At 53.1% G+C, this 20,649-nt stretch overlaps 4 protein-coding genes across 4 annotated transcripts; 1 reads left to right on the top strand and 3 right to left on the bottom strand.

Annotated features, from left to right (window-relative positions):
• Positions 1 to 41: 41 nt before the first annotated feature.
• Positions 42 to 1,839, bottom strand: THITE_2106135 (uncharacterized protein). The gene is made up of 4 exons (XM_003648503.1): positions 1,711 to 1,839; positions 1,058 to 1,638; positions 801 to 909; positions 42 to 722 (listed from the first exon to the last, which is right to left on the bottom strand). The coding sequence occupies exons 2-4, from the start codon at positions 1,326 to 1,328 to the stop codon at positions 191 to 193; spliced, it is 912 nt and encodes a 303-aa protein (XP_003648551.1). The 5' UTR covers positions 1,329 to 1,638; positions 1,711 to 1,839; the 3' UTR covers positions 42 to 190.
• Positions 1,840 to 3,219: 1,380 nt separating this feature from the next.
• On the top strand, positions 3,220 to 5,339 carry THITE_2106132 (uncharacterized protein). The gene is made up of 2 exons (XM_003648502.1): positions 3,220 to 3,550; positions 3,775 to 5,339. Exons 1-2 carry the CDS (start codon positions 3,466 to 3,468, stop codon positions 5,040 to 5,042), a joined length of 1,353 nt encoding a protein of 450 aa, XP_003648550.1. The 5' UTR covers positions 3,220 to 3,465; the 3' UTR covers positions 5,043 to 5,339.
• A 1,825-nt stretch (positions 5,340 to 7,164) lies between these two features.
• Positions 7,165 to 8,815, bottom strand: THITE_2106130 (uncharacterized protein). The gene is made up of 2 exons (XM_003648501.1): positions 8,303 to 8,815; positions 7,165 to 8,237 (listed from the first exon to the last, which is right to left on the bottom strand). The coding sequence occupies exons 1-2, from the start codon at positions 8,500 to 8,502 to the stop codon at positions 7,379 to 7,381; spliced, it is 1,059 nt and encodes a 352-aa protein (XP_003648549.1). The 5' UTR covers positions 8,503 to 8,815; the 3' UTR covers positions 7,165 to 7,378.
• Positions 8,816 to 9,847: 1,032 nt separating this feature from the next.
• On the bottom strand, positions 9,848 to 12,690 carry THITE_2106129 (uncharacterized protein). Its single transcript, XM_003648500.1, has 3 exons — positions 12,290 to 12,690; positions 10,428 to 12,207; positions 9,848 to 10,373 (listed from the first exon to the last, which is right to left on the bottom strand). Exons 1-3 carry the CDS (start codon positions 12,436 to 12,438, stop codon positions 9,948 to 9,950), a joined length of 2,355 nt encoding a protein of 784 aa, XP_003648548.1. The 5' UTR covers positions 12,439 to 12,690; the 3' UTR covers positions 9,848 to 9,947.
• Between the last annotated feature and the right edge of the window lie 7,959 nt (positions 12,691 to 20,649).

Below are 20,649 nucleotides of genomic sequence, written 5' to 3'. Positions count from 1 at the left end.
AACCGTTTTGAACGCTTTCTCTCTTCTCCCACAGACCAGTCGGGTGTCACAACGACGCCTAGACATGCCTCCCATGCTTCTTTTGCCATACTCGCATCTGCGCGCAACTTCGAACTTCGCCATGCAGGTCTGAACCCGCTCTTGATCGTACGCCCACCGATCCAAGGACATCTTTCTTCTCCCCTCGCCTCTACGAGACCCTTCGTATCCCTCTTCCCATTTCCCCCTTTTCGACAGCCTCGACTCTCGATTTCACTACCCTCCAGACTTCTTCAGCAACCTCCTCGACGGACGGACTTGCGTCGATGACGTGAAGGTCTTCCTCTTCCTGGCGGAACCGATACTCCGTTCCCGTCAATCTCTGGGCAGTGGGCGGCCCGACCGCCACCTCCTCCTTGGGGCCGACGGCGCCCTGCTCTGCGACGACAGACGCCGTCTCGATCTTGCCTAGGCTCAGCCCCCAGAAAAGTTCCCGCACGCGCCGCTGCATCTCGGCCTTCTCGTAGGCCTCCCCGCCCCAGCCGCCGCGTGCCCTCGCCTGGTTCTCATCCAGGTCCAGGAAGAGCACTAAATCCGGCCGAGGAAGGCCAACTTCGGGGGCGCGGGCCCATGAAAGGGTAAGAGAAGGATTCTGCTTCGCGGCCGAGTAGACGATGCCGCTGTGATAGTAGCGGTCGCAGATGACCGTGACACCCGCGGTGAGCAGCGACGCGATGGTTTTACTTTGGAGGTCACCTCTTAACTAGCACGTCCAACAAACACTTCAGGGTCGAGGGGGAAGGAAAAGGATAAGGCCGTACGCTGCTTCCCACCGGTTCGCGCTGAAGAGCAAGTGGATGACATGATCGTCCATGTCGACCTGGCTCCTGAGGTACGAATCGATCATCTGGCCAATCGGCGTCGTGCGGTCTTCGAGTTGGGGCCCGCAGGGAGTAGCACCAGATGCATGTCAGCCAGTGTGTCGCTCTCCTGTTTCAGAGAGCTGCCTCAACCCTGGGGTATTACGATGCAAGGGCGGTAAGTCATGCAATGTAGGATAGGTATGTCGCTAACATACCCGGGAAGCGCATCACCTTCACCTTGCGGCCGAGCTCGACAAAGCGCTGCTCGAGCAGCTTGACTTGGGTCGTCTTGCCACTCCGGTCGAGCCCTTCGAGGACCACGAGGGCGCCCCGGGCCACGGCAGGCTCACCATGAGCGCCGTCTTCGGTTCCGGCCCGCGCCGAATCGGGCAATGGCAATGGCGAGGGCGGGGCTGCTGCAGTTGTTGGCGCGGGAGTGACGAGGGCTGAGACGGCGGCAGTCGCCAGATCATTAATTGAGGCCATGGCCCGCCGACGAATCAGTTCCGATCTCTCGGGAAAGAAGGCGCAAGGAATTGACGACACACGGTACGGCAAGGAAATGCGATGGGCGGACCAATTGATGGTTGGCGGGAGCACTAGATTGATTGCAAGTTAGGTGACGAGGAGTGCCACCATTCACTCCTGGCGAGGGGCAGCTGTCGCCGGCAGGCTTTGGCAGCCAGCCAACCACTCGGTTGTGGGGAAGTTCTGGAAGAGCAACCGTTCGTTCAACAAGGGAATGGAAAGCTTGATGGAGCGCCACAGGGACCCAACCGAACGCTCGTTCCTCCGTCTTGAAGAGCATGAAGTACCTGTCAGCGTTCGGAAAACGGAAACAGTGCGCGGAAATCTCTGTGCAACTAACATGATGCTTGCGCGCAGGAGAGAGGGAGCTGGAAAAGGTAACTGGCAGTGTAGGTTGTGTAGGGTGCTGGCGCATTGATGCTGGGCTACATGGACGGGACCCTGTGATAACCTACCTTAGTACCGTACGCACAGATATGAGGCACCCACCCCACTCTTTCTCAGTCGAGGGCTCTTCCATCTGCACCGCAGGGCAGTTCCAAGCGGGAACTCCAACCTGGCACATTGTCGACAACTTGACGCTCTCGCCGAGGTCAAAAAGAGCTGGATTGCAATCCTAAGAGCCGACGCCATGCAAGGGATGCCAAAAACTGCCCAAAGGACTCATGGGTTGCGGATACACACGGCGGAATCTGGCGCTGTCTCAGCTGATCGGGCGCTAACTACCTTACACTACCGTAGTGTGCGGATATGTTAAGGCAGTTAGCCCTAGAGTTACCGAGAGGTAGTGTAGTGTAGGGCGCTCAACACGGCCCCATGCCCAGTCCCATGCCCAGTCCCCATGCCGCGTGGGCGGAGAACCCTGGAAGCCATTGGAGGCCATGGACGCGGTGATTCGCGCCTGCCGCCAAACCAGGGCGCACCGCGTCTGGCGTGGGACTTGGACTCGAACGCTGATTGGCAGCTTTTTTGGCAGGTTGCATCGGCATGCTACCAATCGTGATGCTTGTTGCCGGTTTGCCAAGTCGGCCCTGCGCAGGAGCTCTCAAGCGCAAGCAGAACCCCGCCCGCACGCATAACGTTCATGGTACTGTGTATCCGTATTCCGAACTGTTTTACCACGCAAAGGCAGGCCCAAGCAACTCCCGTCATCGAGTTAACGTTGGCATTAACGTTCCAACCAGTCCGCCCTCCGCCGCACACCCGCACACCCCGAAGGCCACTCCTGTCTGAGAGCCGAACACTGCGGTGCCATTCATTTCGATCCGGCGCAGGACTTCGTTTCAACCTTCCCTCTTAACCCCGGATGCGCCCTCCCCCCACCTCCCCCCTTCGTTGCCAGGTCCCTGTCCCTTTCACCGCTCTGGTTCTGCCTCTCGCAAGGTGGCCGGCCCCATCTCGCCCGCCCTCGTCCGTCTCTGTCACTCGCTGCCATCAGACACAACTTCTCGGACCGCGTCTGCGCCAAATCCGGCTCCGCAGGCGACTTACGGGGACGAGAGACACCGCAGAGCTTAAGCTCGGCCTAGCCCTGTGTGCAAGCTCATCGCTCTCTGCGTTTTCCCGGTCCTCTGCAGCGCCCGTTCATACAAGAACAAGATAGCCGTGGCCGGCGCCAGGTCAGTCGCAGAAAAGACAGAGGCCGCCTTGGCCGACCGGCCGTTCCAGCAGACCACCTGAGCAATAAGAATTGCCTGCTCCCTCGCTTCCTGAAAGCGCCCCGCTGCTGGCGCACGTCCTCTCTGACTCTCTGTCACTCTCTCCTCTCCTCTCCTCCCCCACCCCACTCTCTCTCTCTCTCTCTTCTCCCGTCTCTCCCTTTTCCCTGCCTGCGCTCCCTCTGCGGACGGTCACCCGCTATCGTTCTCTTTCGCACCACAGGTGGTTGTTCGGGCGCACAGTCGGCCGTCAACAAAACATTCCTTTTACGCGCAGTTGTCTGTCCCTCGCGGAGGCCAGCTGAGGGCATTTTTGGGTCGCTTGGCAGGTGGGCTGCGCGCGACGCTTACACGAAGGCTTGAACGCCGGGCACTGTGTCGACACCGCTCTGTTCCACAGCGACCTTGCGACCTTCCTCACTCAGCCGTGCTCCACCATGGCGACGCTCAGCCGTCAACCCTTTGCTCCTCTTGATGGGGCGCGGCTGAAGAGCCTGGCGAGCATCAAGAATCGCCAGAATGGTATGTCGCTGTTGTCCTTTTTTGCTCTCCACGTCCCTCAGCTGGCGCTTGATGCGATTCGAGTCTTGTGAAGCCCCTGTGAAGCCGCAACTCGTTCTGCGCTTGGAAAAAAAAGCGTGACACGCGCTTGCCGTGCCCCCATCGTCCTGTTTGCTTCCTTTGCCATCAGTTTTCAATCCGTTTGCCGTGTCTTGACTTGTGGGAGGGCTGCTAACCTGGCGAAGCGCTCTCGAACTCGCCGGTTAAGCGGAAAGCGTCCGAGGTATCAGACGACGACAACTCGGAGAACATCGCCCCTGTGCTCTTCTCAAAGCGTTCGAAGGGCGCTGAAACCTGGAGCGACTTGAGCGATGGCTTCGCCAAGCCCGCCGCCGCCTTCACCCTGACGAAGGCCGCGTCGTCCCCTGCCTTCAAGGATGTCCTCAGCTCTCCGCCCTCCAGGCCCTCATCTGCTCGGCCGCGCAACATCCTCCAGCCCAAGTCTCCGGCAGCGCGGTTGAGGGTCAAGAGCGCAGCACCGTCCCCGCTGACAGCACCTGCTGGCCGTTCACCCACGCGCGCTTCCAAGCGCGTGGGCATCCTCTCGCGGCGCCGCACCCAGCGCCCTGACCCCCCGCCGTTCAACCTAGGCGCCGGCGTTCCGTTTTCGCTGGATACCGCACTAAAGGGCACTATCCCCAGCTATTCAGGCAGCTTTCGGGGCGGTCGTAGAAGCAGCAGCAACAACAGCAGCGGCAAGACCAGCAGCGCTGCCCTGGATTTCTCCCTCCCCACGCCCGACCTGAGATCCTCGTGGTGCTTCAACATTCACGAGGACACGCCGGAGCAGGAGATGACCAACCTGCTGCAGCACGGCACCTGCACGCTCGACATCAGCAGCGACGAGGAGTCGGAGACCCGCGCCGGCCGCGATCGGGCCGACGGCCGCGACAAGGAGAATATCCCGCCTCCCGAGGACGTCAGCCAGACGTCGTCTGCGCGCGGGTCTCCCGTGGCCGCTGCGGACGCCGCCGACATTGACGAAGACGTCCTCTTGCTGAAGGGGCGCGGGCCGCTGGCCGAGATGAACGCTGCCGATTTCTACGGCGAGGGCTGCGATAGCACCAGCGTGTTCATCGTGCCCGGCGATGAGGAGGATCCCGAGGCCGTCGTCGACGAGGGGGTCTTGGAGACACCCTCCGCCGACGAGTTGCCTCGCCTCCCGGACGCGCAAGACCAGCAGATGCCTTGCGAGACCGACGGGCCAGGCAGCGGACGGCAGCAACAGCATGACGTCAGCATCGCCGATGTCGAGGCTGCCGACATTGACGACCTCATGGAAGGCAACGACCGGGCCGTTGACGCTGCGGTGCTGGCTCCCATCGAAGGCGCCACCGAGAGCTTTGAGCTATGGGAGAGCAACAGTGCCAAGGACGAGGGCGACGTGCCAGCGTCTCCAGCGCCCGTGGCGGACGAGGAGAATCCTCAGCCTATGGCTGTCGCACTGTTCTGATCTTTCTTGATGGGTTGGTTCCATGATGTGCTATGTCTTGGATGAGCAGGCGTTTGGTTCGGTCGGATCTTAGCCGTTTTCTTTGAGCACGTTCTGTCCGAGGTCATTTTGGTCTCCTTTCGTTGGATGTGACGGGCGGCTAGGAGGGTACCAATGAGGGGCTATTCGGAGGCGTCAGCTGCTTAATGGATGGGATACCGGTGGGTTGAGCTGTGCCTGGTTGGGTCGGACTACGGGGCGTGGTATATGGCGTATCCTGTTGGTTTGTATTATGTGCTGATGTCTACTACTGAGTTCTAACACCTGCAATGCTTCAAGTTCTGGACACCGTCCTGGCCTGGGACCGCCGCCTGGTCCCACCGCACATGAGACCTCGCATGTTGCCTCATTTCTTTCAGCCAGAGATGCCCGCCCATTCCATGGACAGTTAGTTCCCGTGATGATCTAGCATGTTCCCGTTTGTCCTTGAAGATGGCCTGGAAGGCACTCGGGTGGCAGCAACCATGGTTGCCAGACAAACCCCGACCTCAAGAACTGACATCTCACCCCACCTCGTGCATCTAGCATCCAATTTTGCCCGTCCTGAATGGGCATCAATGACAGCTAAAGATAGCGGCAACACACCCAGTCACCAGCCTAAGCATGATGGGTATCACAGTGCCGACGAGCCACGCGCCAAACATCCCGCCTATGCGCCAGGCTGTTGAAACGTCACACAGCCCCAGACACCCCGGTGCACTCTCCTCACCGCGGTCTCTGGCGTGTTTTCTGCGGAAACGCCTGGGGCGCTCTTGCTTCGCGCGGCCATCAACCTGTGGTTCTCCTTTGCTTGGCCCTGGTGGCGATAGGGCAGGTGAAGCCGACCGCGATCCTGGTGCCGATGCTGATCTGGGTGCTGACACCGGAGAAGGGCGTGCGGGAGGAGGCGGATGAGATAGCATCTCCATCTCGGCGCTGGTCAGGAGGTGGTAGGACCGCCGGTCATGCCACGAATGTTGTGGCGTCTCCAGGTCCGAGTCCACCCAGGTAGTGTTACCGTCAGTCGAGCTCCCGGGAGGGATGACCCTCAGCGTGGGCGTGGGGCTCGCCGGCCGGGACTCGATGTGCGAGCTGGCCGGTCGAGAGAAGGCACGGTCGGACGCAGCGCGTTCGCTCCCGGGCGTGCCCGGTCGTGATCGCGCAGCAGGAGGGGAGGACGGCATCCGCTCCCGGTCGTAGCTCCACCGGTCGGCCAGCACCGTTGGTCTGCCGAAGGAGTGGTTCCCTGCCAGGCCGATCGCTGAGACGGGCCGCGACTGGTAGCTGCGCCGGGCCGGCGACTGGGGCGGCGACGGAGAGGGGCTTCGTCTCGCGCGGTTGGGGAGTGTGCCGTCCCAAGAAGTCCGCGACTCAGCGCGCAGGTGGGACGCATAGCTGGCGATCTGCAGAGGAGAAGGTTGGCGGGGCAGGCCGCCATCGACGTCCTCAGGACACATCGTGGGTCTTCCGGGGCCATTGCTGGCGCCGTCAGCATCGCTCAGGACGCCGTCGAACCCCCCGGAGAGAGAGCGGAGATGGCGTGGTCTGGACGGCCGCTCGAGCAGTGCCGTGTCCGGCCTGGTTTGCGGTGTCTGCATTTTCAACCGGCCGTGATTAAGAAACGCTGCTGTCCGATCGATGGATCGGTCTTTCTCGAGAAGCATTGTGTGTGGACTTGGGATGCCATTGGAACCTGTTCAACCTTGGGTACCTACCTGATTTATTCACAAAGATCAGTTGATGGTTGGACCCGGCGCCACCGAAGCTACGAGCTAACTAATGCTGCGGACGGTGGTCATCGAAGGGCCTCGAACATGTCGTTTGAGTTTTTTCCGGCATCGCTGCATCGGTCTCGCCTATCTTCGGCCCCTTGAAAAGTTAGGCCTGGGGCCGGCGGTTCACCCCACTGCCGGCCCACCGGGTAGAAGCGGGTGTGCCAAGTTTTTCCGTCATCCAGAGCCGCCACATTGAATCTGAGGGCCGAAATGAAAACGAAAGAACAAGGTTGCAATAGTGGTTGATTAGACAGCTGAACATTGTGGTCGACTTGATCGCTAGCAGGACGCAGACCGAGGAGCTCGCCTCACTCCGACCGACCCCCTGAATGTCGGGAGCAGGAGGGGTGAAGCCTGGATCACACGTCTCTCGGGTTTCTGCCCTTTCCGTACCGGCAGCGTGGATACAAGACGTCATTTCTCACCACCGTGAACTAACTATACGTCGCCCAGAACAGAACAGATGAATTCATTAGGTAGTCGGATCGACAGTCGTCCCAGCATTCCCGTCAGACTTATTACAGTTCATCCCCAACGGCCCCCCTACCCAACTACAGCCTGTGGGCATTGCGCCCGGCCTTTCTCGGCCTCGGCCTGAATCAGGTCCCTGAGAATATCCAAGCCTTCGAGCCGATCGGCTAGCTTCGAGATATCCAAGCCCCATGCCTTCAGAAAAGGGGCCTCCCCGTGATAATGTTTGTGGAGCCAAAGGCGCTCCTCGCGTGTGTGCCGTACCGCCTTGTGTGGTCCTGCCCCTGGCTGGTCATCGCAACGTCCCTCCCTGCTGGAGCCTTCGCCTCTTGCCTTCCCTTTTCCACGGTCTGTGCTCGGGGGTGCGGGTTCCGCTGCACCCACCCCGTTGGCGCTACGGTCTGGGCTTGGAGGGGGCGTATCGACGCCCATCGCCGGAGGAGGCACGACTTCCCCCAGGCGCGGCGCCATAACTGTGCTGTCCGCTTTGGGTGGGACAGGCTGCGCCGGAAGATTGGGCAGCGGCTTCCATCTGGAGTCCTTCCGTTCTAGTGTTGGAGGCGGTGTCCTGTCGCCGCCTGGTCTCTCGGAGGACGGCACTCTGAGCGGCGCGGGCCGGAGATCTGTATTGGATTCGGGCCGATGGTAGCGGCTTGCCTGTCTATCTCGGCCGGCGGGAGATCCCAGGGTTGGCCGGGTTTGGGGTCTGCCGGCTTCATGGCTGCTGTGGTAGAAGTCCGGCCACTGGGTGATCCTGCTGTCCATGGAATTCGTCCGCCTGTCTGATCCCTGCTTCGCCGCAGGCAACCCGAGAAACTGCTTGTTGCTAGCTGAGCTGTCAACTCCCGGCTTATCCACACGCGCACCGCTCAACTGCGTATTCAGCGGCGCCAGTGTGGATGGCGCTGCTGGGCTTGTTCCATGGATTGTCCTGCAAGAAACGAGCTCAGGTTTTGTGCTTCGCGACTGTGGATTCTGGGATATGCATGGTCTTACCGGCTAGACTTGGACCGTTTGACCCATTCGCGGACGCGGAAGCTGGCTTTTCTCGCGGCGGGGATTTTCAGTGATGAGGAAGTCCCACTCCTGCTGTGAGAAGCCGTGGATGGGACGCTGGTCGGTTTCATATGTTCGGGTCGGACGACTGAGAATACAGCTGCCTCGGATTGTTCGGCCGAGTCGCGAACAGCCTCCATCTGTTGCGCGTCGGGCTTGGACCTTGTGGTAGGTACAGTACATCGACGGACCCGTTTCTACTGATTTCTCCAGTCCGGTTGAGGTGCGGAGGTTGGCGCCTCGGGAATGAAATATGCGAAGGGAAGAGACACTGCGCAGCATTTGGCCTTCCTCGTCTCGTTCCTGGAGTGTGTACTCCGTATAGGTGGGTGGCCCCTGATCAAGGGGGGCGGGTCTCAGTTCAACCCCAGGGACGACCATTGAAAGAGCCACGAGGTTCGAGCCCGAGAATTCTTAGTTTTGCATCACTTTGGCTTGCTGTAACCAGCACACTGGAAGCGGAGGGTCCAACGGGGGAATATCGGATTCTCGCAGCGCTTGGTCTTGGCTGCATCATTGGCCAGCGGTGTAAGTTCCCAGGCTTGCAAGCCCACACGACCCGTTAGGGACATCCAATGAGAAGCCAACCATCTTCAACTCGAAACATAGTTTCCAACCCGATGACGAACGGCATAGAGCCACGTTCGTAACACCACTGTGTATGTACAGTGCAGAGCCACATCGTGGAACACCCCCATGGCGCTTCCGTACGTGGCTGACGGAGTCCTGTCCTGGTTGCTCGAGGGCTTCCATGAAGACCGTGACGGCACTCGGGGATGCAGAAGGTCACCGCCTGTCGGGGCCTATACAGGATGCGGACATGTTGGCGACGCGTGTGATTAAGTAGAATAAAATACTTCCATCTGCTCAGACACCACACATCGGGAAACGGCCGCGTTTGAAAATCAAAAAGCCACCCATCCCAGGCGCCTTTCCTTATTCACCGATCTACCATGTCAATCTAAGCACGAGACAATTTAAGCAGTCTCCGCAACGACGGCGCCGTGCCCTGAAACCTCCACGTCCCACATGCGATCGACAATGCACCAGAATCCCAGCTCCAATCCCGAGTCCAGCTCGCAAACCAATCCCGAGCCCATGCCCGGCTCCGACGAGCCGAGTCCCCCAAGACGGCCGCGTTGAGCCTCCGGGCCGCGAAGCCGCGGAGCTCCGGCCAGACAACAGAGGAGAAGAAGAAGGCTTGGAACATCAGCGAACTCAGTAGTAGCCAGTCGATGTCGCTGCCGCTGCGGTCCAACGCCGGTGAGGAATAGCAAATGATGGAGAATGCCAGGACAATCGCCAGTAAGACGCCGGAAACGAGCGAAGATGAACACAAAGTAGTCCGAAGGTGAGAGAAAGAGAAAGGCGAACAAGAAACGTCATGACTCGTGGCAACAAAGGAAACTGTACAGGGTTCTTGCATTTGGGTTCGGTGTGCTTGTGGTATTGTCGCTGTTGTTGTTGTGGTGGTTGTTGCCGCCCCGGAAACGGCGTCGTTGCTGTTGCGGCTGCCGGCGCCGGTCCTCGTCGTTGTTGTCGGCAGACGACCAGAACCGGACGCCGCGGCCCTGGACTGGGCGAGTCACATATCTCGGCCGAAGAGGGTCGGGTATCTGAGGCTCAGGAACCGTCTCTTCCAGCTTCGGTGTCTCACCGGACTGCTACAAGCCTGGTCGCCAGCCCCGTTGGCCTCTGTCTTGGCACCCTCTTGCTCCGGCGCAGGCTTTGCACTGAGAACCGCCGGCCGCTCTCCGGCGGAGGCAGGAGCGGCGTGGACGGCGGAGTCGGTATTGACCCGTTGCTCCTCGGCTTTCCCAGCGGGCTCCGGCTCCGGCTCGCGGCCGGGCTGAGCCGCCTCGGGCTCAGAGGCCCCAGCGGGCTGAGCATTGTCGGGAACAGGTACGACGGTGGTCGAGTCCGTCTTGGGCTCGGGCTCGGGCTTCGCCGCCGCGTCGGCCTGGAGAGGCTCCGTCGCCGCCTCGGCCTGGAGAGGCTTCTCCGCCTGGACCTACCGAGTGGTTAGCAATGACTCCTGTTCGGGACCTCCAAAGAACGGCTCTACCTTCTCTGACACCGGCTTCGCCTCGACTTCCTCAATCTGGGAATCCTCTGGTCCAGGGACAAGAACAGACTCGGACATCGCTGCCGCTAAGTTGGCAGGCTGCTCTCCATCGTCCGCCACTGACCTGATGGGAAGGGGTTCCGGCTTGGGATCGGAACCATGGTCGACTTCGTCACGGGTAGAATTCTCCGGGACCGTCTCACCGGCAGGGGCTTGTGCCTTCGGCAGTATCACAGAACCCGGGTCTTCCGGAGCTTCCGGCTCCGCATCGGGTTTGCTCTCCGTTTGGGTCTGGATGGCCCCGTCAGAAGCAGCAAAGTCGCACGCGGCAACCTCAGGGATTCCGTCAGACGGGGCGACGGATTCCGGCTCGCCCGCAGTCTCGGGCTTAGGCGTGGACGCGGCCTCGGGCCCGAGCTCAACAAGGGCAGGAGGGGATTCCTTCTCAGGTTCGACATCCGGGCCTTCCCAGAATCCCGAGTCAGCCTCCCGCATCGTCCCGCGCTGAACCTGGAGCGAAGAACCAGGCTTCAGCTCAGTCTCAGGCACAGCTCCACGCGCCAGCCCGAGCTCCCGCTGGACGGGCTCCAGGTCGATTTCCTTGCCAGAGTCCTTCCTTTCCCGCGGAGCTACCGGAGCTGACTGTTCAGGGAGCTCTTCGTGCTCGGGCTTTCGGTCGGTTTCAGGCTCGCCGGCACTCTGGAGCGCGACATCCGCGTCAGCCACAGGTCCGGGCTCGACAGGAGCGCTAACCTCGGGCTCGGCCTTGACGTCAACGTCGCGCTCGGAGGTACCATTGGCGACAACACCAGGCTCGGGCGCTGCATCAGCGTTGCCAGTCCTAACGTCGGCGTTGGCCTCGACCGATGGTTCCGGCGGCGGCGCCACGTCGATGATGACCGTACCTGCCTCCGGAAGGGCGGCGGTGGCGGGTGCGCGCTCGATCATTGGCGTGGCCGCCCGAGCGGGCGGCTCCTGTGCGCGGAGGACCGGCTCGACCGACGTCTCTCTGGTCCTTGAGGCCTCCGACATGGTGTCGGGCGACGGCCACGGGGTCGTCTTCAGATTCTTCCGCGGCGCATGATTCCCATCTCGAAGGATGGACCTCGACCTCATCTCGAGCAGCGACAGGGGCGATGCCGGAGAAAACGACGTGGCCTGCGCACTCTCGGGGCTCGTGACGGGGCTCGCGACGGTGCTCGTGCGCAGAGATGCGGCGGGCTCCGGCGGAGCAGCGATCCGCTCGCAGAACAGCTCCAGGACGGTTTTGAGAAGAAGTTTATGGGGCGAGAGGATGCTGCTGATTTGGTCTAGCAACTCCGAGCTGAGCAGCGATTCCGGACGGAGGAGGGGGCGGATGCGCGACCGGAGATAGTCGAGAAACCAGCCGTCGGCCTCGGTCAAGGTCGGGTACGCGTCCCGGGCCACCTCGAGCAGGGCCGGCAGGGGCAGGCCTTCGCCGTGCTTGTTGATCTGGTTCTCGGCCAGGCGCATCAGACCCGGCATGTCGTAGGATCTGGCGGCGGCGTACGCCTGTATGCTCGTCTTGAGCTCGCAGATCTGCTTGGTCATGGCGTCTGTCGCTTTCGGCTTGAGAGCCTCGTATTTGCCGGTGTGGATGTAATGGATGAGGACATGGCCGACGGCCTCGGGGATGGTGGACAGCTCCGGAAGCCGGTTTTCGTAGGCGGCGTGGAGCTTGGGGTACTTCTTGAGGAGATCCAATGGCACCGAGAGGGGTTTGGCGAAGGGGATAGTGCAGGGGGCACTGCCGTACGGGCTACCGTTGGTCGGACCGGTCAGCTCGGCTCGGTCAGGTTCAGGATTTCATCATGGGGGCAGAGAAGGGGACGATCACGCACGAAGTCTCCGGCCTATGGTCGACGTCTTTGGCCGGGGCAGGTTTTGCGGGGGCAGGGGCTTGGGCGTCGACCTTCGATGTCGAGCCGCCTGCTGGCTGCGCCTGGGATCCCGCCGGCTTGGGGGCGCCGCTCTTCTTTTTCTTGGCCATGACGGAGCGGAAAATATAGAAAGTGGCAGTGGCAGCGCCTAGAGCGAGTCCGATGACGGTTGCGGCTTCAACAGGAATAGGGACGGCACGCAAGAGACAGAGGTATCTCATGGCGCTGGTGCTGTAGCCTGACCTCTTGACGAGACCTGGGGGGCTTTTGGAGAGGGATTCGCCGGTGCCATTATATCTCTAAATCATTGCTCGACAGGCTTGACAGGCTCGACAGACCTCGCCACCGCGCTGCGCTGGCGTCGCTGCTGCGGCGAACGCACAGGACTGCTCGAAGCTTGCCATTTGTCAGAGTTGGGCCTCAACGGGCCCCCCTGGTTTCAGCATTGGGAAAGCCGGCTCTCAGGATGCGCAAGCGCTGAGCGCTCTTTCGCTGCTCCGGGCCATGTGTCTGGTGAGCTGTCAAGCTCTCCAGCACAGGAGTCGGACGCCAGGGAAAGCGTCAGCGGCGCTCCCCATCTCTGAGTCAACAAACGATGTGGCCTCGGCCGCCCCCAATCGGATGCGGATCCGCCAGGGGCTCGCCCTGCCATTTCCCAACCAGCGTCCGAGCAGTTTCGTCTTCAGGAGCGCAGGATCCACGTGGCATCGTAATTCTTTTCCAATCCAAGGCCGCCATGAAGCGAAACCTGACGAACGATTCTGGGCGGAGCATTTCGGCCCTCTCCGTGCTTCTTGCTTGATTGCCGGGCGTGCCGACCACGTAGGGCCACCTTTCTTCGGTACCTTGCTCCGCTCGGGTCAGGTATCTTGGGCTGGTTGGTGCCAGACCGCGTCAGTCTGCTTCTGCACAACCCGCCAATGGGAGGAGAATGCACATCTGGGCAATGCATGGTGCATGGCTTACCGTTGGGCAGTCGGGCAGAACCGCACTGCAGTGACCTCTCAGGCTGGAAGTGTTGTCCACAACACATCCGGATGTGCACTCGCTTTTAGAAAATCCCGTCGAACACGCATATCTTTCAAGCCTCAAATTGGAACAGCATTGCCCCATGATCATACCCGAGCAGTGCCAGGATGGCAAGCGCGCAGCCCAGGTGATACCGGATGCCACTGTATATATAAATAGATGATGACCCCATCTGGGTTAGGCTCTAGGTTAGGGTTGCACCATACAGGGTTTGCCCTGCATAGCCCATGCGCCCTACACACATTGCCAAGATATCTTAGCAGTGGCGGGAGCCTCCCCACTTTGAATCCATCATCACACTTACCATCAATCTTCCTATATACTAATATTGCGTACCACCGTATCAAATAGTAGCTACGACTATACGATCGCGCTAACCGCTATCTTGTTCAATATATTCGATTCAATTCGAACTATTCGAGCATTCCACGAGCTCTTACGACGGCTCACCTACAAAAGGCCTCTATATACCACATGGAAGTCAACTGCAACTATCTCCACTAAGCAGTTGGGTCTAACAAGGACTTCGACAGCTACTATACCCTCCCCTCTCTCGCTAAGCGCTATAGCCCCTATGTTCTATACGGTTAAGAAGGCTATATCTTAGCAATTCGTACCCTCCTAATCCAAGGCTCGTTAAGGCTTATATCCTACTCGCGCCTAGCAATACCCTTGATACTATAGAGTCCCCTAGCTAGTATATAGCTAGTATCCTAAGCTATCACTGTATTCTATATAGCTAGTAGCTACCTCGTTCCAATCTATATCCACCTTACTACACTAATACTTAGTTGGTCTATTAGTTACATTGGCTAACGTAGAAAATATACCTCTTAAAGCAGTAAAGGGTCTAAAGAAGCCTTCTAGGCTATAGAATCCTCTAAAAGATACGCTAAATATACTAAACGACTTTCCTAAACCGACCTTGCTAACAATAGCTCGATCCTCTATAGCCCCAACTATACCCCTAATAGAGTAAGTCAAAGAGTGTAATCTTAGCAAGGAATACCGGGTAGCCGAGGCCTACAACACCCAATATACCTAGACCGAATACCTAGTCCTTCCAGCTAATTTAAATTGTAGCCTTCGCGATATCTAAGACTCTACTACCCTCGACTACGATCTATAGGAAGCTAAAGCATCCTTTGTCACCGAGCAAGATTTATCTAAGGAATTCGATAAAGACAAAGATAGCTATCCTAATAACGAAGTATCGACCTCGAAGCCTATAAGACTCGGCTAAAACAAGTAGACAATAGAATATATAGATCAATGTATTAACCGCCTAGAATATAGTTAGATCTAACTAACGGACATATTAATAGCTTGAGTAGCTAAAGTAATTTAGTCGAATATAAAGGATCTAAACTAGAATATACGCTAGATAGAAGCTCGTATTATATATCTAGAAGGATAATCCGTAGCTCGCTCTATAAGGACTAATTCCTAGGCATCTCAACAAGCCTATTAGGAAGCTATAGATCGCCTACACGCCGGAATAGCACCTAGTCAACCTCAGCCCGCCATTCTAGGCCTCGACAATCTAACGTTGAACAGCCTACAGCGTATACTAAGGCAACGTATAGTAACGGAGGACTATTATCGATAGGCCTAGCCAACTCAGACCTAGGCCTCGCTAGTCGACCGACTCACATAAACACCTCTAGCACAGTTAGCTATAGCTATACCGGTTGCATCGTATATCGGCCTAGACCTACGTCAATAGGCACCTACGTATCTAGTCAACCAGCCTCACCAGCTAGCACAGCTTTACCAACCTACATAGCTAGCTACTATTTAGACTATATACCCAATCCCTAAAGAAGGTATAGCTATTGGCTTATAATATAACCTCGCTTATAACAGCCTACGTTGTATAGAGCTACTACGTTATTGGCTAAACCCTTAGAGTAATAGCCTAACGCCTAATAGCCGCTAATACCAAGACGGCATATTCGACTCTAGCTATATAGTAGGCTAAACTAAATTTAAGGTCAAACACAAAGACATTAGAGTATTTGACCCTTTCTACCTAGACCCTAATGGCCTAGGAGTAATCTATAAAGGCAAGGCGATCACTTATACCGATATTTATCGTTTTTAAGCCTATATTAAGACCTTTATCGAGGATAATAACGATAGATCTGTTAAACAATAGATCGTCAAAATGTTTTCTACACTCCTCGAAGGCAAGGCTTAGTCCTAGTAGTCTAAAGGTATCTCTAAGAGTCATTGTCGCTTTCTTAAAGAGCAAGGCCTTAAAGCAATACTAGAGGCCCTAAGGAAACGTTTTAAGCTAGATTCAATAGTAGCTATAAAGAAATTTAATACTACGTTCCTATATCTTAAAGACATTGCTATCGACGAAGAAGCCTTTATAGAATTTATAGAGCGTAAGTTATACTAGGCTTATACAATAAATGACAATGCTAATAACTCTAATTAGCAAGGCACTATATATTAGATCTAGGAGTATATAAATCTAAATATCCAATGATATATCTAATACCCCTAGTTTTTTACCTCTCTCAATTAATACTTATATAAATAGGAGCAATTGTAGGCTATACTCAAATCTATAGCTACAACGAAGTTCCCTAATATATAGAAAAAGCTAAATAGCAAGGACAAGAGCAAAGAGGAAGAAAAGGTTAAATAGACGCTCTAATATTAGGCTAATAAGTCTTAAAGCAATTATAAGGATCGGTACTACCGTAGTAGAGACTACTACCGACTAGCCAACTATAACCGAGATTAGGACGACCGTTAGCCCTAAGAGTACGATCGCTATAACTATAAAAAGGACGACCGCCACTATAACGACCAACACGATAATCGGAAGAATCGGTGCAACGACTAGAAGGACCGTTGTAACGACTATAAACGCAATTGGCACTACGACTATACGTATTTTATAGCTAATCCCAAGTCTAAGAATGATACTAACACCTTAGATACTATATCGGAACACTCTAATATATCTACTATAGTATTATCCTAAGAATTAGAGATCGTATATATAGTCATTAATTCAGAGCTTATATACTATAAGTGCTATAAGACCTTCTAAGCTAAATAGGAAGTGCGATAATACATTAAAACCTACAAGGGTATAGGACTGCAACGCACCTAGAAGAACTATAAGGCGAATTAAGCTATACCTAAGCGCTATACTTATAGCTTCTATAATACTACTCTAAGCTCTTATAACGCCCTATTTCGGCATTTGAAGTTTTATAAAGATGTAAAGAATGGTATTTTCCGCTATCTAGCAGACCTCGAAGACCTTAGAGAGGAGTCTATTGCTAAGGCAACAGAATCTATAGCCGAGTTAGCCTCTGACCACGAGCCTAAGGCCGCCAACGTCGCCTATTAAGTTAAGGAAGCCCTTGCCCTAAAGGCGAATAACAGCATTGACAGCCTTTTAGGCAACTATACCCACCTTTGTATTGCCACCTATACAAAGGAAGATAGTGAGGAACTAGAAGTGTACCTTAATCTAGGAGCTAGCCGTTCTATTATCGGTCGAAACTTATTAAACCACCTTAATTACACTGTTGAACGCTATAAAGGTAAGGTAATAGGTATAGATAATAAGAAGCTCGCTCTCTTATAGTAGGCCACCTTTACTATCTTCCTAGCCAAGATAGAGGATAGCAAGCCCACCTTATATAAGTTTACCTACTCTACCTAGGTTGTAGATTCACTAGGACCTAATCTACTACTCGGCAATGACTTCCTAGATAGCTACTATACCCTAATCAACTATAATACGAAGAAAGTCGACTTCTAGGCCCTTAAGTTCACTATTCTATTTGCTATAAACGTATATTTAGCTCCCTATATATATAAGGTCAAGACTACTCGTATAATTATACTACTACTAAATCAAGAAGTAGAAATCCTAGTCGAATATAAGCTACTTCTAAAAGGCTAGTCCTTTATATTCTACTTAGAACACCTAGCCATTTACTATACTGTAGTTATAGCTAAAACCGCCAAGGTAGCTACTATTAAGAATACTTTGTATAGTATTATTAAGATTCCAAAGCGATACCTAGTAAGCAAGATCTACGAATGTAAAGATAGCGGTTTCCTAGTATACTCCTAGACTTTAGCTTTGACCACTCTAGTAGCTAGTACCGCAATAGCTATAATAGCCACCCTAGTAGTAGCTATAGATATCAAGCCCCCTTCTTTAGCAACGTAGTCTACCACGGTTATACTAGTCAATAGCGAGTTTATATTTAATAATCGTATTACAGCTATAGCGCAATATAGCTACAACGTTTATAAGCTAGCTATTTCAACCATCAACCTTACGAAGGCTACTTTAGTTAGCTAGTTCAACGACAATGATTCTACTACGCTAATGAGCGATTATATCTTCCAACTAGTATAGGTCAACGACCCTAACGAGCTAGCGGGCAAGCCGTTTATTCTAGAAAAGCAGTCTACCTTAGGCCTTTGTATAGATCTAAGCCTATCCGAAATTATCACTAAAGACGGCGTGTATATATACGCTAAGGATCTCGACATCGCTAACCGGTTTATCGAAGTCATTGAACGATACCCTAGCCTTTGGAAGGATAAAGGCCTTGTCTAGTAGAGCCCTAACAAACTGATATATATACCTCTAGTAGAGGGCTAGTAGCACTAGAAAGTCAATACCTAATTATATCTACTAAGCAAGAAAGATTGTAAAGTACTCGACAAGATATTCGACAACCTATATAAGCAAGGCTATATAACCTAGGCCACCTAAGCTACTTCTTTCGTATACCCTATATTCGTAGTATAGCGACCTAGCTACAACGGAGAGCTTAAAGGCAAAGTTGTAATCGATCTACAGAGTTTGAACTATATAACGGTGCCTAATAACTACCCTCTACCTCTATAGTTGGAAATCATCGCCAAGTTGCGTAGTAAGCACTTCATTATAGCGATCGATACTATATCGTTTTTCTACTAGTTTAGCATTTATCCTCTATATTGCAATTAATTTATTCTAATCAGCCTATATAGCCTTGAGCAGCCTACAGTGTACCTAATAGGCTACTACAACTCGCTAATATACGTTCAACGTATTATAGACTAGCTCCTAAGGCTATACTCGTTGTATATATAAGCCTTTATTGACAACATTGTTATCTATTTGGACAATACCGAGGATTATATACGCTATCTAGACACAATATTTAGCCTCTTCGCTATTAAGAACATCGCCCTATCGCCCACCAAGTTATACATTGGATATTCGAGCGTAGAGTTACTCGGCTTCTACGTCGACAGTCTAGGCCTTACAACGACTATACAACGTATTAAAGCCTTTAAGCAGCTCGCCTTTCTATATACTCTTAAGGCTCTTAAGCAATATATTGGCGCTATAGGTTTTCTATAGTACCTAATCCTATATTATATATAGTTGGTAGAGCCTCTATAGGCTTATAAAACTATATTACTAAGGAAAGGCCGTAAGGAAGGCTATATTAAGACTAGCAACGTCTCTAAGAGAACCGCTTATTATATAAAAACGACCTTTAAGCCTACGCCAATAGAGAAGCTGTTATTCGAAGCGATCTAGGCAGTGATATATAAGGAAAATCCAACTATTTTACACTACTTCGATCCTAATAAGCAGCTCTTTATATAGATTAACAGCTACCTAGAATGCAGATTCGGTGTAATAGTATTCTACCTATACAACGGCTACGTATAGGAGCCTAGCACTCCAATTCCTTTGAACCAAATGCTCCTAATGATGTTCCTTAGCTAATGCCTTACAAAGGCTAAGATACGCTATAGACCTTCTAAACAGGAGGTCGTATACCTAGTCTAGGTAGTCAAGAAGCTCTAGACTATAATCTACTTAGCTAGGTTACTAGTTAACGTCCTTACGAATTATATAGCCATTTATAGCATCGTAGTACAAACCTAGCTCAATACTTCGTCGACTAATCGGGCTAATCAACGGCTTATTATAGCCTTGGTTTACCTCTTAGAGTACAACCTTTGGCTATACCATCTGCCTAGCCGTCTCAATTTTGTACTAGACACCTTAAGCCGGCTAAAAGCGATAGAGGACCCTATCGAATACCCTAAGGGCCTCATTGTACTCAACAACGTAATATTCGCTTTCGCTAAAGCCTATATAGAGGAATCGCTCTAGTAGAAGTTCATTGCTATATACAAAGAGGATTCGAAGTACAAGGCTATTATAGAAGATCTCACTGGTGGCTAAACCGGTAAAGGCACCAGAGTTTTTTCGCGTCCTAAGCTACCATTTACAATAGTCGATAGCCTAATTTACAATATCTAGCTGTATAGCGTACACCTTCTTTATATACTATTTGACATAATCAAGGAGATACTTAGCCTAGTACACAATACTAAGTACCACTTCAACGTAGAACATATACTCTATAACTTATATAGCATTTCTATAGTCAACAAGACCTATAAAGTCAAAAAGTACATTGTACATTGCCCATTATACTATCTCAATACTATAGATCGATAGAAGCTAATTAGCAAATACTAGCTAATTTAACTAAGTAATACACTACTAATACAAGTTATTGCTATCGACTTCATTGTAAGCCTTTTCAATGTACTATCAAAAGGCTTACCCTAGCAACTAGATAAATACAACACTTTCGATGTAATAATAACTATATCCTATAAGAGCAGTAAACGAACCCTCCTATTGCTAGGCAATGGCAAGTACTCTACAAAGGATTAGGGCTATATCCTTATACGCTAACTGCTTCTATTAGACTAGGGTATACTATTAGCTATTATTTTAAATCACAACTATAAGTTTACGTTAGACCTCTAGACCAGTATATAGGAGTATCAGGGCACTAAGCTACTAATAACAACTACGTACTATCTATAGGTAGATAGTCTAGCAAAGTATAAGAATCAGACTATAGAAATCGCCCTACGTTTCTACACCTTTGAGTTCCTAACTAGCAACTAGATCGATATTATCCCTCTATTACAATAGAACCTCAACAACGTCTATTCGGCTCCTATCCGTTCGTCGCTATATAAGTAGTTGTATAGATTCAAACTGTAAAGACTACTCAATATAATCGTAGCTAATCTAAGCGTAGCTACTTTAGTAAATCTACCTACTCTATAAGAGGATCTACGCTACGAAGTACAACTAGCAATAGATTTCGCTACTATATAAGCTAAACGCTACTACGATAGCCACCACCGTCAAATAGAATTCAACGTCGACAATAAGGTTTACCTTCGGCTCTACTATAGTTACTACTTGCCTA

Source organism: Thermothielavioides terrestris, chromosome 1, assembly GCF_000226115.1.
Source record: "Thermothielavioides terrestris NRRL 8126 chromosome 1, complete sequence".
In the NCBI taxonomy this organism is placed as follows: Eukaryota; Fungi; Ascomycota; class Sordariomycetes; order Sordariales; family Chaetomiaceae; genus Thermothielavioides; species Thermothielavioides terrestris.
Note: the sequence above shows the minus strand (reverse complement) of the source record. Positions and strands in the feature narration are given on the sequence as shown.